This window comes from Bos javanicus, chromosome 19 (assembly GCF_032452875.1).
Source record: "Bos javanicus breed banteng chromosome 19, ARS-OSU_banteng_1.0, whole genome shotgun sequence".
NCBI classification, from domain to species: Eukaryota; Metazoa; Chordata; class Mammalia; order Artiodactyla; family Bovidae; genus Bos; species Bos javanicus.
This window is the reverse complement of record NC_083886.1, coordinates 23970888-23987100: the sequence shown is the minus strand read 5'-3', so window position 1 is coordinate 23987100 and position 16213 is coordinate 23970888. Positions and strand designations below refer to the sequence as shown.

General features: G+C 52.4%; 1 protein-coding gene across 1 annotated transcript in view; it reads left to right on the top strand.

Annotated features, from left to right (window-relative positions):
• Positions 1-3781: 3781 nt before the first annotated feature.
• PITPNA (phosphatidylinositol transfer protein alpha) overlaps positions 3782-16213 on the top strand; it is a 35826-nt gene continuing 23394 nt past the window's right edge. The window contains exons 1-4 of the mRNA XM_061390629.1: positions 3782-4043; positions 7906-7936; positions 12430-12575; positions 15804-15895. Coding sequence (XP_061246613.1) covers positions 4024-4043; positions 7906-7936; positions 12430-12575; positions 15804-15895 — 289 coding nt within the window. The 5' untranslated portion in view covers positions 3782-4023. The remainder of the gene's footprint in view (positions 4044-7905; positions 7937-12429; positions 12576-15803; positions 15896-16213) is intronic.

The window sequence follows — 16213 nt, the reverse complement described above, 5'->3', positions numbered from 1 at the left end:
TTTTCTGGCGGCAAAGCGTGGCTTATGGGATCTTAGTTCCCCAACGAGGGATTGAATGTGAACCCCAGCAGTGAAAGCACTGAGTCCTAACCACTGGGCTGTCAGGGAAGTCCCAGAACATGGCTTCTTCTGAGAGTCTTCCCTGACCACCCATCTAATACCACCTTCACTGCCCACAGTCACCTTGTTCAGCATCTTCTTAACATTCACCTCTGCTGGAAGTTGTTTCTGCATTTGTTTATATTCTGCCTAACCCCACCAAACAAGGGAAGTGAAACTGTACAACTCAGATTTGGGACCTGAGCCCACATGCTGAGACTCAAACTCGGTTAGAACTGAGACTGGGACTTAAACCCACAGTCTTTTAATTGAGATCACATAGGTCTCAGGCTTCCCTGGTGGCTCAGGGGTAAAGAATCTGCCTGCACTGCAGGAGCCATGGGTTTGATTCATGGGTTGGGACAATCCCTTGGAGAAGGAAATAGCAACCCACTCCAGTACTCTTGCCTGGAAAATCCCATGGATGGAGGAGCCTGGTAGGCTGCAGTCCATGGGGTCGCAAAGAGTCGGACACGACTGAGCGACTTCACTTTCACTTTCACTTTCATGCATTGGAGAAGGAAATGGCAACCCACTCCAGTGTTCTTGCCTGGAGAATCCCAGGGACCGGGGGACTGGTGGGCTGCTGTCTATGGGGTCACACAGAGTCGGACATGACTGAAGCGACTTAGCAGCAGCAGCAAACAACCACACCTGGTTTGAGAACTTAATGAAGCTCAGGTTCTTGATGTCTTGACGCAGAAAGAATTCAGTGGGAGACAAAATGATAGGTAAGAAGTGGATTTATTGGATTTCCCTGGTGGCACAGTGGTTAAGAATCCACCTGCCATTGCAGGGATCACGGGCTCAAGGCCTGGTCCAGGAAGATTCCACATGCCGTGGAGCAATGGCCCATGCACCACAACTACTGAGCCCCTGTGCTGCAACTACTGAAGCCCTGAGCCCAGAGCCTGTACTCCGCCGCAACAAGAGCCACCACAACGTGAAGTCCACGCACTGCAATGAAGCGTAGCCCCCACGGGCCACAACCAGAGAAAAGCCTGCACGCAGTAATGGAGACCCAACACAACTGAAAATAAAAGAGAAGTGGATTTATTTAGAGAGAAACACACTCCACAAACAGAGTGTGGGTCATCTCAGAAGGGGAGAGCTCCTGAAGTATCACATGGTAGTTTTTATGGGCTGGGTAATTTAACAGGCTAATGAGGAGGAGGATTATTCCAACTATTTGGGGGAGATTTCCAGGAATTGGGCAACTGCCCACTTTTTGGTCTTTGATGGTCAGCCTTGGAGCTGTCTAGGTACTGGTAGGTGTGCCATTAATTACAAAGGGCTTCCCTGGTGGCTCAGACAGTAAAGAATCTGCCCACAAAGCAGGAGACCTGGGTTCGATTCCTAGGTTGGGAAGATACCTTGGAGAAAGGAATGGCAACCCATTCCAGTATTCTTGCCTGGAGAATCCCATGGACAGAGGAGTCTGGCGAGCTACAGTCCATGGGGTCACAAACAGTCAAACATGACTGAATGTATAATGTATTATAATGAACACATAAGGAGGTTCAAGGTCCACCAGAAGTCCAGTCTTTAACTAGTTTTCATCATGTGCTATGTCATTCTTTTAAAGCTTGTGTCCTGCCCCCTTCCCTCCTGTTTCAGAAGGATTTTGTTTTTCTTGGTCACCCCTGTATTCTGAGTGCCTAGAACAAGGCCCAGGAGTGGGCAAAGAGTTCAATCAATATTTTACGGAGTGAATGAGTAGATGTAGTCTTCCCAACTAGACTGCAAGCTCCAGATTACTTACTTCCTGGAAAGAGCCAGCACATGGCAATTATTAAATAATTTTCTTCTAATTGATTGGTGATGAGCTAACAAGTTGGTATTCCAGGAATCTTGTGCTCAGCCTGGAGTTACCATCCTCCACCTGGGGGTGGGGGCCTTAGTTCCAACAGAAGAACTCAAAGATACTGTTTTACTGCTTCACCTTTGTTTCTGCATTCCCTCCCTTCTTGGATTAGCAACTGTTTGAATCTGCCCTTTGGAACTCAAGGAAAGGTGTACAAGGCTGCGTAACACCTGTCTCTTATAAACAGCAAACGGGAGACACAGAAAGGATCTGTCCCTGGGAGGGCCCCACAGGGTCCTGCTCCATTTTAGCCATTGTCTTCCCATCTGCAAATCTTCCTTTGTTCTCTTTTTCCTGAAGACGATGCCATCCACCCAGATTCCCAGGCCAGAAACCCAGGAAGTTTTCATCCCTCCTTTCTCACTGTCACACTCCCAGCTAATTAGTCAATAGAGTATTGCTGATTTTACCTCCTGAGTTGCTCCTGAATCCATCTCTGTCTTTCTTTCCTCCCCTTTCACCATCATTGTCTTAGTCCAACTCTACCTGGACTTCTGCAGAGGCCTCCTCACGCAGGTTCTCCCTGTTTCCTTTCCGGTTCCCTGAGTGCCCTTTTCTTCCAGCTGTCAAATACCAGACCTGCTTACAGACCTGCTTAAAATCCATAGATGCCTGCCCATGCCCTGAGGATGGACTCCAAACACCTTAGCACCCCCAGGAACTGCATACTCTGCCCGCCCCACCCCACTACAGCTCCTCAGCCCTCAAACTTTGTGCAGCAGTCACTTCTTTCAGTTCCCCTGAAGTACATGCTGGCCCTCTGGCCCCCAGCCATTGCATCAACTCTGTCCCATACCTCTTCCCACCTCAGCCCCCTGCAGAGTTCAGCTTAGAACTTCTTCCTCTAGAATGCCTGTGCTGACTACACCTCCCCAGTGTGACCCCACCAAACCTGTATTTCACCTCTCACAGTCCTTTTCATCCTAACTGCCTGGCTGCCCCTCCATCCACCTACCTACCACCCCCAGGTGATCTTGAGTTCCCTAAGGGCAAGATGATATCTGCCTTGCTCACTCAAGCTTCCCTGTTGGTTCAGATGGTAAAGAATTTGCCCTGCAATGCAGGAGATCTGGGTTTAATCCCTGGGTGGGGAAGATCCCCCGGAAAATGGAATGGCAACCCACTCTCCAGTATTCTTAACTGGAGAATCCATGGACAGAGGAGCCTGGTGGGCTACAGCCATAGGATTGCAGAGTCGGACACGACTGAAATGAAACTAACACTTTCATTTCACTTGCTCACTCAACAAAAGCACAGATTTTGATGCACAGCAGACCCTCAGTAAATAACTTTTTGGATAAAGGATATTAGACTACTGACTGCAGGGTAAAAACCTCGGCCCCATCACATGCTAGCTTTGGACTTGAGCAAGTGTCTCTCTCTTTCTCTTCTTTTTTTCTTGAGCTAGTCTCTTGACCTCTGCCTCCCCTTCACCTGTCAATGGGGACAGTAATAATACATTTCTGATATACAGCTGTCGTGAGGAGTCAAGCCCTTACGTGCACATAAACTTGGCCATTATTAACATTTTCTAATACAACCTTTCCTAGATCTCAAACCACACCACAGGTCAGGCCCAAACGCACAGTGGCATCTGTTCCGCCTGCAGATGAACAGTCACCCTAGGACCCTGCGGGACACCTGGGTGTCGGCGCCGCCTGCTGCTCGGGTCTTGCTTATGCGCGGACCCACCCGGGACGCGCAGGCCGCCTCGGCGGCCCACTTAAGGACGGGAGGGGGCGGGCCCGAGAAGGCTCCGCCTCCGCGCTGAGGTCAGCGCGCAGCGCGGCGCGTGACGCTCTGGTTGCCGCAGAGACGCCCCGCCCCCGCGCGGCGCTGCGGAACCGGAGCTCCGGGCGGCGTCGGCAGCGGCGCGGGAGGCGGCGAGGCCGGGGCGGCAGGAGCCGGCGCGGCGACCGCAGCGAGAGCGGCGGGGACAGAGCAGACCACGACGAAGGCGCACAGGCAGCCGGGCCAGGCCGGGCCACGGGAAGAGCGGCCGTCAGGAAGCGGGCGGGAGGCTGGACGGGCAGCAGGCAGCCGCCGAGTCGCGAAGCGACATGGTGCTGCTCAAGGAGTAGTGAGTGTCCAGCCGGCCGTGCGGAAGCGAGGAGGGAGGGAGAGTCGAGGATGACGACCAGGGAGACTGATGGCCTGGCGGAGGGGATGCTGCGGCCGGACGGGGCCCGACGGCATGGAGAGCGCTGGATGGGTTACTGGGCGGCCCAGCAGGAGCTGAGGGGACAGCCAGGGCCGGACAGGGCCGGAGGTGGGCCGAACGGGGGTGGAGAGGAAGGGATACAGCACCTGAGGTGGGGCCCAAGGGGCAGCGAGGACCGAGTAGGCCTGAAGAGAGGCTGAGGGGACAAAGAGGGCCAGGCAGGCCTGGGATGAGGTCAAGGGGACAGTGAGAGCGGGACAGGGCATGAGGAGGAATCGAGAGCGCTGGATGAGACGTGGGGTGGTCCTGGAGTGGAGGCTGAGGGAGGAAGGGGCCAGCCAGAGCTGCAGCAGTGGCAGAGAGGACCCCCAGGAGAGGGAGGAGTTGTCTGAGTGGTCCAGGAACAGTTAGACAAGGGCAGACAGGGCCAGGGGTGGGGAGGGGGGTTTGGGCCAGAATACTGCCAAGGGGCCCTGGGAGATCAGGTAAGACAGCTTCTGGAATGGAGTTGAGATGATGGGTGGAGTGTGGAGGGCCACCTGGGGTGTGAGGAGTGTTGCCTTAGGCATCAGGAGAAGGACTGCGTTAAGCAGACACAGGAAATGGACTAGGGAGTCCGGACCAGGCTGAGTGACAGGGGAAGGGTATGAGGAGATAGCAGGGGACTGGCCGTGTGACATGTGTCTTCAGTGCTGGACACAGAGGAGGAAGTATTCAAGGAAAAAGGATGATTGCTTGGGACTTAGGGACACTAGGGTGAGGAATTCAGAAAATATTGGGCAGGGGCTAAAGTGAGAGGATTATGATGATGGAGAGGCCCAGGGTGTTACGGAGGAAGACAGTTTGGAAAAAGTATGATTGTGAGTAAATATACATGTTGTTAGAGTTAGGGAGGTGGGGCGGGCAGGGCCAGCCTGCCTCTGGAGGATTCTCAGTCTTGGTACAAAGAGATGGGGAAATTGCTGTGACGAATTGATGTTTGTCATCAAGCCATTGACTGAGGAAAACCGGTGAAGAGTGAGGGAGTTTCTGAGTAGTGAGGGTGGGTGGGGTGGGGGGCATGAGTGACTTCTGGTAGGAATTTCAGGGAGATGGGCTTGCTCGTGAAATCCAGGGGACTGGATGACAGGTGGGGGTGTCTGGATTGCTACATCTTTCAAATATGAGACGATCCGTTCCAGAAGCTCATGGTTCCAAGTAAACATCTTAGGACTTTTCTTTTTCCCTTCTTCCAAGAGGAGAGACTGGGGACAGGGGGATGGGGAAGAGGGGAGATTGGATGTGTACGTGAAGAACTTTCAGGGAAACCATACTTCCTAGAGGGGAGGACAGGTGGACAGCATTGAGGCAGAAGCCCAGGAAGTCAGGAAGTGGGAGGTGTCCAGAAGTGGGAGATGTCGGGGTAGAGAGCAACTGGTGGACCTCACTTGGTAGCCAGGCAGGTGTGCTGAGAGCTGTTTCCATTTTGTCAGTGAAAGGACTTTGCCCCGTTCTAGCTGGCCTGCTCCTTGGAGGTGTTTAGGACATTTAGGACATAGTGTGGAGTGTTGGATAGCAAAGGGAAGAGACCTGGGTGTCATCGCAGCTTGACACCTCATCTGAAGAGCTTTATTTCGAAGTCCCTCCACTCTGTTACTTGACATCCAATCTGATGCTGATTCAGCCAGAGCGCAGAGTTTTGTGTGCTAAGGAGGAAGAATCTTGCTTGGGAAGCCAGCAAGAGGAGGGTCGGGTGCACTTTGAATTTTAATCCTGACTGTCCAGATGACAGACTTTTCCCACTGTCCTGGTTCTTTTGTCTATTCCCAGTCGAATCCTAGCATCTGTAGAAACCTGTAGTTTTTGTGCAAACGGTCAGGTAGGGAAGGGAAGGGACCTTCCGAAGAGATCTGAGCGAGTTTTGAAGAGAGAGCCTCCCCCTCCCAGTCTTTGTTCTCCTCCTCTTGAAGCCCGCCAGGGAAAGGTCCAAGGTGCCAGGGATGCAGAACCCGCTTGGCATCTGCATTTCCTTCCTGCTCAACTTGTGCCCTGAGTGTGTTCGGGCATGTGTGTGTGTGTGCATCCCTGGGTGGGGGGGGGCCCCAGAGGGGGGCATCGGAGACGCTTGGCTGTGGCTGCAGCGCTGCAGCTCTAGAGAGACTGCGAGTGAAGGTCATGCTGAAGTGAGCGAGGCTCCAGTCCCAGCCCCGCACAGCCTCTGTGGCCCCATCCTTTGCGGTTGCACCCTATTGCTGCTGAAGTGGTTTTGCTCCCAGGGAGCCAGGGAGAAGCATCTGGGTGTGCCGCTGTCTGTCACAGTGTCAGAGCATCCTGTCAGGAACTGACTGATGCAGGTCTCTTTCCGGTGGAGACTCAGTGCCCACCCAGAGTCTGAAGGTTGTCCAACACTTCCTCTCGCAGAATTCTCCTTGATTTCTGCAAATTCTTGGATGTGATTTTTTTTTTTACCATTGTTCTTGAAGATAAAAGGTGTATTGTTTTCTAGGAAGTTTCTTCTGAGGGTGCAGAAATTGTGGCCTCCACGTTGGAAGTATTTCTCTGCGCTGTCAGCTCTCACTGATGGGAGGAGAGCACTAGGGGCAGCTTCCAAAAACCTGCAGGGTTTACGTTATTTGAGTCATTCTAGAGGAGGAGAGTTAGCCAGCAGTAGAGACTTGGAACCCATGTTATTTTTCCTGCTACTTTCCTGCTCCATGCCTTGCCTTGACTGAGATGTTTTTCTCAGACCCCTCTGGGTGCCTCTTGCTGTCTGGGGACCTTTGCAGGACTAGAGAATAGTGAGCGGGTTATTTACCAGCCTGGAGCAAGGGTCCTGATTGGCAGAACCGTGGTCCAGGAAGGAGAGCAGAGCCCGCAAAATGCAGGAGGCTCCAGGGGCTCCCAGCTAGGGTCTGGGAATGGAGAATCTGAGTTGGGAGCTGGCTTGATTGGTAGGAATACAGCCAAGCTTTTTTGTCTCAACTCTCAGACCCCAGGGCTCTGAGCTGGGGGTTGGCCACTGCTCTGCGTTACAAATGCAAGCCACCCTGAGCAGGGCCCTGGCCCTCGCACTTCTCTGTGTGTGTGGAGTTCTGACCGGTCTGGGGCTTTGCTGGTCATGGCTTCTCCATCAGGTGACTGACTGGCGGTTCCCCCAGCAAAATTGGTCGCCATGGAAATGGAGAAGAAGGAAAAGAAAGTTGGGTTGGGGTGCCTTTGGACAGCTTCTGGAGGTCAGAACACGAGTTAGGTGTCCTCTCTCAGTGGCTTTGTGGTAGTGGCTTGTAATAGCTGGCCCTGAGATGGTTGGTGCATGCTCTTAGGGTGATTAATGCTCCGAGGAACTTGGCCCCTTCCTGACTTTTCATGTTGAGGGCTGCTGTTGGGAGGTGGGGTCCCCAGAGATGTCAGTCTCCAGGGTCTGCTTGTTTGGGCCTGAATCCCCATCTTGGCTTCGGAGTATACAGGGATGGATCCTCCTGTGTTAACAGAGAGAGGCAGACTCATCAGCAAGTCTTGTTGGGGAAGGTATTTGTCGGGGAGAGGGAGGAGAAGACAGCTCCAAACATGAGCCAGAGGCCTAGGAAGTGCCTGGTGAGGGGATGGGTGTGTGCTGAATCGCAGGGCTCTGAATGGGGTGCCAGAAGGGACCGAGGGTCCCAGCCTTGAAGCACTCAGGAGGCCATTCTCTGCTGGGGTTCTGACAGTGAGTGCAGTGTCATGGGCAGCAACACATTCAGTACCGTTCCAGGACGATGCTTTCAGAGCCCCAAGCTGACCCTCTGTTTTCCTTCTCTTGCAGTCGAGTCATCCTACCTGTGTCTGTAGAGGAGGTAAGTCCTTTTCCTCTTTTTATCCAGAGTTGGAGATGCTTGCTTGTGACCCTCAGCTCAGCTGGGCTCCAGGCAGCCCTCACGAGTATTGTCGCATGGTTTTCGTGTTTGTCCTAGCATGGAGATAGTCAGTACTCAGTGTGAATTTTCCTGGTGCGTTTTTCAGTTGCAGGAAGGCACTTAATGTATCTGACCAACTGTGTGTGACCTGCCTCAAGCTGTTGGCCAGCAAGATAACTGTGGATAGACACAAAACCAGCCCCCACCCCCTACCTGCTGGAACTCTGCCCGTCTGGGGACATGTTACTGAGGAGATTAAGGACGTGCATTTCTGAGACCTCCGTGACTTGACAGGGAGGCCTGCCTGGCCCTCTCTGGTTGTGCAGCAGACCAGCAGGGCTGAAATCTCCGAGGCTCTTCCTCGCCACAGTTAGGTGACTGCGAAGAAGGCTGAGGCTAGAACCCTCCTTTTACGGAGGGCAGGGAATGATAAATGGGCTTGGCTTGGCCTCTGTCCTTTTATGGTTCTTGGGCCCGACGTCCCCGTGAATGGCAATCTGGCAGGATTGACCTCATGAAGGTTCATAGGCCGAGCTGACTCAGAGTCGGCCTCCGGAACAGCAGAACACTGCCCCGGAGCCTCCCTCGTCCCGCCCTTCCTCTGAACTTCGTTCACGCTCCTCTCCCAGCTCAGCCTTGTTCTTTGATCCCTTCGGAACCACCAGAGCCCCCAGCTTCCAGCTGAGCTAAACTTCGGGTGAAGCTGCTCAGCCACAGTGCTGCCCACAGCCGCTCTTCGCTGCAGTGTCAGCTCCCTTGAGCACTTCCACCTGGTTCCACATATGAAATGGTCCTTTGCAAGTTGAGACCGGGCCAACAGAGCTCGCAGCACACTTGAGATGAGAGGGAGGGTGGGCAGGCATCAGCCCCCCGGGGTGGGCTGCATCTCTGTTGAGAGCTATAGGAACCTGGGGGAGGGCTCAGAGGTGGACCTCGGACACAACAGGGGAGTTCCGGGAGAGGAGGATACGAGAAATGAGACTTGAGAGGCTGGGCGAGGGGGTGGCTGGGTGGATGCTGTGACCCCTGAGATGTACTGGGGGCCTGGGAATCATGTGCCTGGGCTGATAGCTGTTGGCTTGGAGGGTGGGGGGCGGTCCCTGCTAACCCATCTCTTTTGGGGTCCTTGTTCTCTTTATGAAAAATAGCAAGTGATGATTTTCCAAACCAGGAGACCAGGCAAGAAGGCCCAGCATGTCACTTGCCCTGAAACTCTGCTGTTGGGGGTCTGGTGACTCCCTCTCTGCTGTACAGCAGGGTCCCATACCCCAGTGAGGCAAACGTCCCCTGGAAATTCAGGAGCGCCTCAGAGTGGCATTTAGGGGTGAAACGGATCTTTTCTTACAGGGAGTTTCTCGACTTTAATGACAAGTGGGAGTGTCTGAGCGAGGTGGCAGATGCAGGAGGGCCGGCACTTGTCTAGGGCAGCTCTGGGCTGATTGCTCATGGTGGGGCCACGAAGGGCGGGAAAGGGGAAGACACCTTGAGAGCGTCTGCAATTGCTGGTTTTCAGTTTGCAGTGGCTTGTTTGTTGTTTTTTTTTTTTGGAGCCTTGAGGAAGTGGTGAGGTGGGGTGAACCAAGCCTGAAAGCAGAAGCTTAGGAAGTAAGCACAGGTCGGGATTTCATCTGTAAGCCTGATGATGGTCAACCCGTTCCCAGCCAGAAACCACCAATGAGGAAGCGGTGCTTGGCCTGTGTCAGGTTGAAGCAGGAGCTGTTCTTTGGTTGGCTGAACCTTAGTTCCAGAAGATCAGAAAATCTTGGGTGGGGAAGCCCTAGAAGAAATAAATAATGACCAGTCTTCCCAGAGTCTTTATTGATAACCCGTCCTGACTGGAAACAGCCCAGTGTCACGTGGCAGTTGGATTCACTTCCCAATTGGAGGCCCTTGGAGCTTTATCATTTGGGAAGGGGAAGAGAAGAGAGAAGACCCTGTCTTCATGACCATCCCGATGGCTTGAGTCAATGTTTGGGGTGAAATCGGGTGTGGCTGGCCAGAGCCTTTGGCCTAACTGGGCAGGATTTCTAGATGCTCCGCAGCAGAGCCAGAGAGCCCTGGTCCTTTAACGTGCTATGTCCGCCAGCGGTTTCTTACTCAGTCCCGCCCGCCTTTTCCCCCTCCTGTGGATAGGGCTGTTTTACTTCTCCTTTCCAGAGATGCACGGCACCAGGCCCCTTTGGTACCTGGCTTGGCAGGGCCATGGGGGTGGGAGCAACAGCTGCGCTGTTTTTCATGACATGTTCCAGGCCCACCCACCGCATCTTCCCGGGCTCCCACTTCCAGATTTTCCAGTGTGGTGGGGCCTCTGTTTTCCTTAGTTCTTAGGAGCAAAGGAGCAGCTCTCCAGGGCAGGGAGCAGTGTTCTGGGCCAGAGGAGGCTGCAGTCCTGGTCTCCCCAAGGCTCTTTATCTGATTTAATGTTCTGACCCCGAGCCCCCGCCTCTATGCCATCAGAGTCTGGCTGCTTTCTGTTTTTGCAGGGTGTGGAGCCCCGATGCCAAAGGGAACCCTCTGATATGAAAAGTGTCCCTCGCTGGTGGCTTGTGGAGGCCAGTCTTGCTCACCCCTTTGGATTAACAAAACCGCCTTCACATGTCTCATTGGGATTAAAGGATCAGAATATCAAGAGAGATTAAAAGGGAAAGATGCCAGCCCAGCACACTGATCCTCTTAGAGCCTGCCCTCTGATTCCTGCAGCTGAAGAGGAACCAAACGAAGGGGATTAGTCAATGCGTGGGCCCCTCCCCAGGCAGCACCACCAGCCAGCAACCCAGTCCCCTCTACCAGGCCCTTTCCCCAGCCTGCCCTTCAGGATTGCTGAGTCAGTGGTTGGATGTTCTCATGACTCTGAAACAGACTCACTGCTGCTGCTTAGGATCCCTGGCTAAGCCAAACCCTGACCCACTTGATAGGGGTTTTCATGGACGCCCCTGTTAGGGGTTGGACTTGGAAAGGCACCGGGACAGCTTGGGGCTCTGTGGGGGCATTGAGGCAGCCTGGATGTAACTCTGGAGTAGCAAGGTCAAGGTGACTGGCTCTCACCCAGATGTGCCTCTTCACGGGATCAACTGAGCCTTGCTGGTTTGCTTGGGTCTTTCCTTGGCAACTTGTACTGTGTCTTTGCTTTGGAAGGTGGGTTCTCTCGCGGTGAACAGTGAGTCCTGGTGTGCTGCTTCACCTCACAGGTTTTGCCCAGAAATGTCCCTGCGGAGCTCGGGAGGCTGCCGGCTAGAGCGGCCTTCCAAGGCTGAGGCGGAGCGGGGGAAGCCGCACTGCTCCTTGCTGCTGCACACAGTAGCTTCCACGGTGGCTGCCCAGAGACACAGCTTTTCTGCTTTAATCTCAAGGAGAGAAAGACCTTTGTCTTTCGCTCCCGGGAGTACCAGGAGCTTGGGGAGGGAGTGTGGAGGGATGAGGCAATCTCGATCCCCACCTCTCCCCCAAACTGTAATCAAGTACCTTTTTCTCTTTTCCTCGTACTCCCTAAACTGTTGTGGCTCGTGGCATTGGCCATGACAGGGAAGAGGCATCCCTTGGTATAGGTGTAACTTCCTGCTTTAACAGCTGCTGTTTGTTCTCTTCTCACCTTGTTTTCCCCTCTAAACAGAAGGGCCAGGCCTGGGCACTGCCCGGGTCATTGGCCCTCATACCGTGTTGTCCTGAGGGGATCAGAGGAGGCCAGCAATCTTGACTGGTGACTTGATAGGGTGGCATGTGACCCAAATAAAGGAAAACTAGGCTTTGGGCACCTAGTAAGTGCCAACCTAGAGGGTGCATCTGGCCAGCACCGTGGGATAGGAATCTGTGCTATGGAATACGAGAAGCAGGGCACTTGCTTCAGCCCTACCAGGAATCAGGAAAGCATCAGGAGATTTGGTTGCCTGCAAGACTTCTCCCTGAGGTGCTGGCAGGGGAGGAGGGGCCCAGTGCTGGAGCGGAAGCAAAAAGATGAGCCCGGGTGACAGCAGAGGTTGTGGATTTCACGGAGCATTGGGTGCGTTTGTTCACAGAAAGTCACGTCTGTTAAGGGGGATGGGATAAAGAGACTTCTAGCAACCAGCCCGATCTTGTTTGGGAATCTGGGACCAGAGTCAGACACAGAGCAAAAACTACCTTGGATTCTATAATCTATTTTCTGGATAGTGGTATGAAATGAAGTATATTCACCTGCCTCCTTAAACCTTGAAGGAGGATGTGAAAAAGGGAAGGATGAAATTAGACACCTCTGACGGGTAAAGAAGGGGCACAGAGCAGCGTTGTCAGTGGCTCTGGGGGAGATTTGGACCAGGCCACGTTAGGAACTACGGGATGAGCCCCCGGATTCAGGGATCCCAGAGCCATCTCAGTGGACAGCTCCCGGCAACAGGACTCTGTGCAGCCCTCAAGAAGATTCTGGGTTGGCAGTAACTCCCCTCTCTGTGTTCCTTCAGTATCAAGTAGGGCAGCTGTATTCTGTGGCTGAGGCCAGCAAAAATGAAACGGGTGGTGGTGAAGGCGTGGAGGTCCTGGTGAACGAGCCCTATGAGAAGGACGGCGAGAAAGGCCAATACACGCACAAGATCTACCACTTACAGAGGTAGGTGCCCACGGCAGAGCCAGGGTGGGGCCTGCTGTCAGAGCGCAGACGGCGGCCCATTGCGGGTGTTTGTAGTGTTGGCTGGTTACTCAAGTTGTTTCACCTGTGACAGTGGGTAGAGGTGGTTCTTCTTTGCTCTTTTAAGGGCTGTTCTGTTTGTTTTTAAAGTGTTACTTGCCCCACCAGGCTCCTAGTCCCTAGAAGGGATAGTGCTTATCTTCTTGTGGGCCCTTTCATTGTCTGTGAGTACAAAGAATGTGTGTGTGTGTGTGTGTGTGTGTGTGTAAGTGGGTGTTCATTTCCTTTATTGTTATGTTATCTGACAGAGATGGGATCTCTTCTTTCTTTTCTTATCATGGCTGTTTCACTGTCAGCATATTTGGCCTCTTTTAAAGCACATGCAGTCTACGAACAGACGTGCTGGCAGTGGTTTTGCCAATCTTGAAATAAATTTACCGTTATTTCCACATGTTCATAGGCAGTCCTCCACTAAAACTCCTTCTGCACAGATCCTGTGATATGTTTAGTATGTGTAAATCTATAATAAATTGTGCCTAAAAGTAGAATTGTGGCTTCAGATAGTGTTTTAAATTCTGATGTTATAAAATCGGGTCCTGGAGAAATTTTGGTACCTCTCTTTACCTTGAAGCTGTTAAGTATTTAAAAGTATTGCACAAACTGATTTGGGTACCAGAATCCGTTGCAAATCACACAATTGCTGAATCCCTAACCAAGACAGTAATATTTTCGTAAACTGTAAACTGGCCCAAAAGAACGTTGAAAGTCATAGTAAACTTAGACCAGCTCAAGTGGATGTTGAATCAAGCTTGTTTTAGAAGCGACCCACTGCTGGAAAAAATAAGCCTTCAATTTCTTTTTACAATTGTGGTAAGATGTACACAACACAAGATTCACTGTTTTTACCATTTTTAAGTTAAGTGGCATTAAGTACGTTCGCATTGCTGTGCAACATAGACCTGAACCTTAATCTCTAGTCAATTCAACTGAACAAAGCAGTTCCATTTTCATTTGGTAAAATTGCTAATTGAAGTCTGCTCTAGGGATGTAGAAGCGCCAGCCCAGGGGCTGGTCCACGGTTCTGTGAGTGCCGGAGCGTGCAGAGCAGCGCTGAAGTGGGGGAGGAAATCTCACCACGATCCCACTTCCTCGCCATTGTGCTCTATTCCCTCTACACCTCCCCTTCGACCTTTGAGCTGACTGCCTACCCATTCTTTCTGAGCCATTGATGAGAGTTAGGCTCAGGACAAACCTTCCTTGTAGTGCGTTTGTATTGGGTTGGCCAAAAAGTTCATTTGGGTTTTTCCATAAGGTGCTGCAGAAAAACCCAACAAACTTTTTGGCCAGCCCAACATTTTTTAATGAGAACTTTGAAAAGACATAGTGAGGCTGGTAGCAGGGACCAGTTGGTTCCTCGAGACGTAGTCGAGTACATGTAGAGAGTAGGCCCTGTCTCACCCTCTTCCTTATGGAGAGGGTAGAAGCTTTGAACCTGCCTACCACTAGTCTTTTTATTGGCTAGGTCATGCAGCTTATGGAGAGTTAGTCCCCCAACCAGGGATTGAACCCGGGTCCACAGCAATGAAAGCCCACGTCCTAACCACTTCACCACCAGGGAATTCCACCCCCACCACTGCTGTTAACCGCAAGACACCCAACTGCTATAAAAAGAAAACTAAAACCAAACCAACAGTGCTGTGTGCCATGGCCACCTCTCCTCATAAGGACCAAAGCCTTCCTGTCAGCTGTTAGTCTTCCCGGTCAAAAACCATGGGTTCACCACACCCTCTACCTTCTTCATCATATCACATCAAGTCCTTTTGAGTCCATGTCCTTGGTTATATCAGCATTTCTCTTTCCTTCCAGTCTCTTGTCTGGATTATTTGCCACTCCGCACAGCTCCTAGTATTCTGTCCAGATCTGTTGCTCCCCAGCTTTAGAGCTATAGATGGCCCTTTGCCCCCGGGACAAAGTCCATCCTCTGTGGTGTAGATGCAGGATCTTCTGTGGCTCAGCCTCTGCTAGTTCTCCTGTGTTCCCCACCTTATGCCTTATGCCAGTTGCTCTGAACTTCTCTCTCTTCCCCCCAGCTTTTCCCATCCCACCCCCGTCCTCTTGTCTAGCTCAGCCCTACCCACTCACGACTCTGTGTTTTCACATAAACCTTCCTCTCCCTGGGGAACCTCCCCATTCATGTGTCCTCACAGTGCTCTGCCTGATTAGTTCCACTCCGCACTAGAACGGAAGCTCCCCGAGGACAGGGGCCACGGCTGCGTGATGTGTGCGTGTGTCCCGTGCCTGGCACACACAGACACCTGAATGAGTATGGCTGTGAGTGAGTGGGTCTCAGGGGACTGCTCTCTCTGTTCGAAGTTTGCTCTCTCCTGGGGGTAGCTCATCTTTCTGAGGCCTCAGGCACCAAAGCTGATGAGGTTATTGGCACCTGCTAAATTGCATAGATTACCAGTTAAAAACTAAGGTAGAGGAGGATTTCCCTGGTGGACCAGTGACTGAAACTCCACACTCCCAATGCAGGGGGCCCAGGTTCAGTCCCTGGCCAGGAAACTAGATCCCACGTGCCACAACTAAGACTCAATGCAGCCAAATAAATATTTTTAAAAAACTAATAACACTAAGGCAGAGGAATATACATACCTTAAAAAAAATAAAAAGTGCTCATACTTTATATACCTGTTGTTCTGTAACTTGAGATAAGAAATTATTTTGTCCTGAAAGGCAGGATGGCCCTGGGGCCCTCCTGGCCACTAGAACTGACCCCAGCATATCAGATCATCTTGGATCCCCTATTCCAAGTCGGTCAGCCAGTCATTCTGGTCCAGTCTCAGAGATGTCTCATCCTTGCAGGGTGTAGTGTCGTGCCCTGGGCCCAGTGAGCTCTGGAAGGGTGTGTAACGATAGCGTGGGGACTGATGAGCCACGGCAGGTAGCCTGGGGCCTCATCCGCTGTGCTGTTCCTGCCAGGTCGTGGGGCAGGTTGCAGATGCATGTTAGTAGCCAGCGGAGCTGGGGTGTCGGGCTCTGACTGCTGGCTCTTTGCATGCAACCAGAGTAACCTCCTGGTCTCGTGAGAACTAGAGTGTCAACTCCCCAGTGAAGAGACTGGAACTGTGCCCTGGAGGATGTACCACAGAAGCCCACTGTCTTTAACTCTCTCCCCCTTTTCTCTTCATAACCCTTTTCTCACTACAGCAAAGTGCCCACGTTTGTTCGAATGCTGGCCCCAGAGGGAGCCCTCAATATACATGAAAAAGCATGGAATGCCTACCCTTACTGCAGAACCGGTGAGTACAGCCCCCGCCCCGCCGTGGATGTGTAGTTAAGTAGGCCCTGGGTGGCAGTGAGTTGGGGTGTGTCTCCCGCCTCCATTTTCCAGATTAAGCCAGTGCAAGGATGAGCTTGGGGTCTTTCTTCAGGCTGGTGGTGAGCGGCAGTGTCGCCTAGTGCAGTTTGGCAGCCAGCTGGGTGGGAACCACCAAGGAGCCCCGGCCCAAGACGCACAGAACCAGTCCCTCCTATTTGGGGATAGTATGATAATTGTGATTTTTTTTACTCATTACAAAAGTAATGTCCTCTGGGTAAGTTTCGGAGAATACATACAA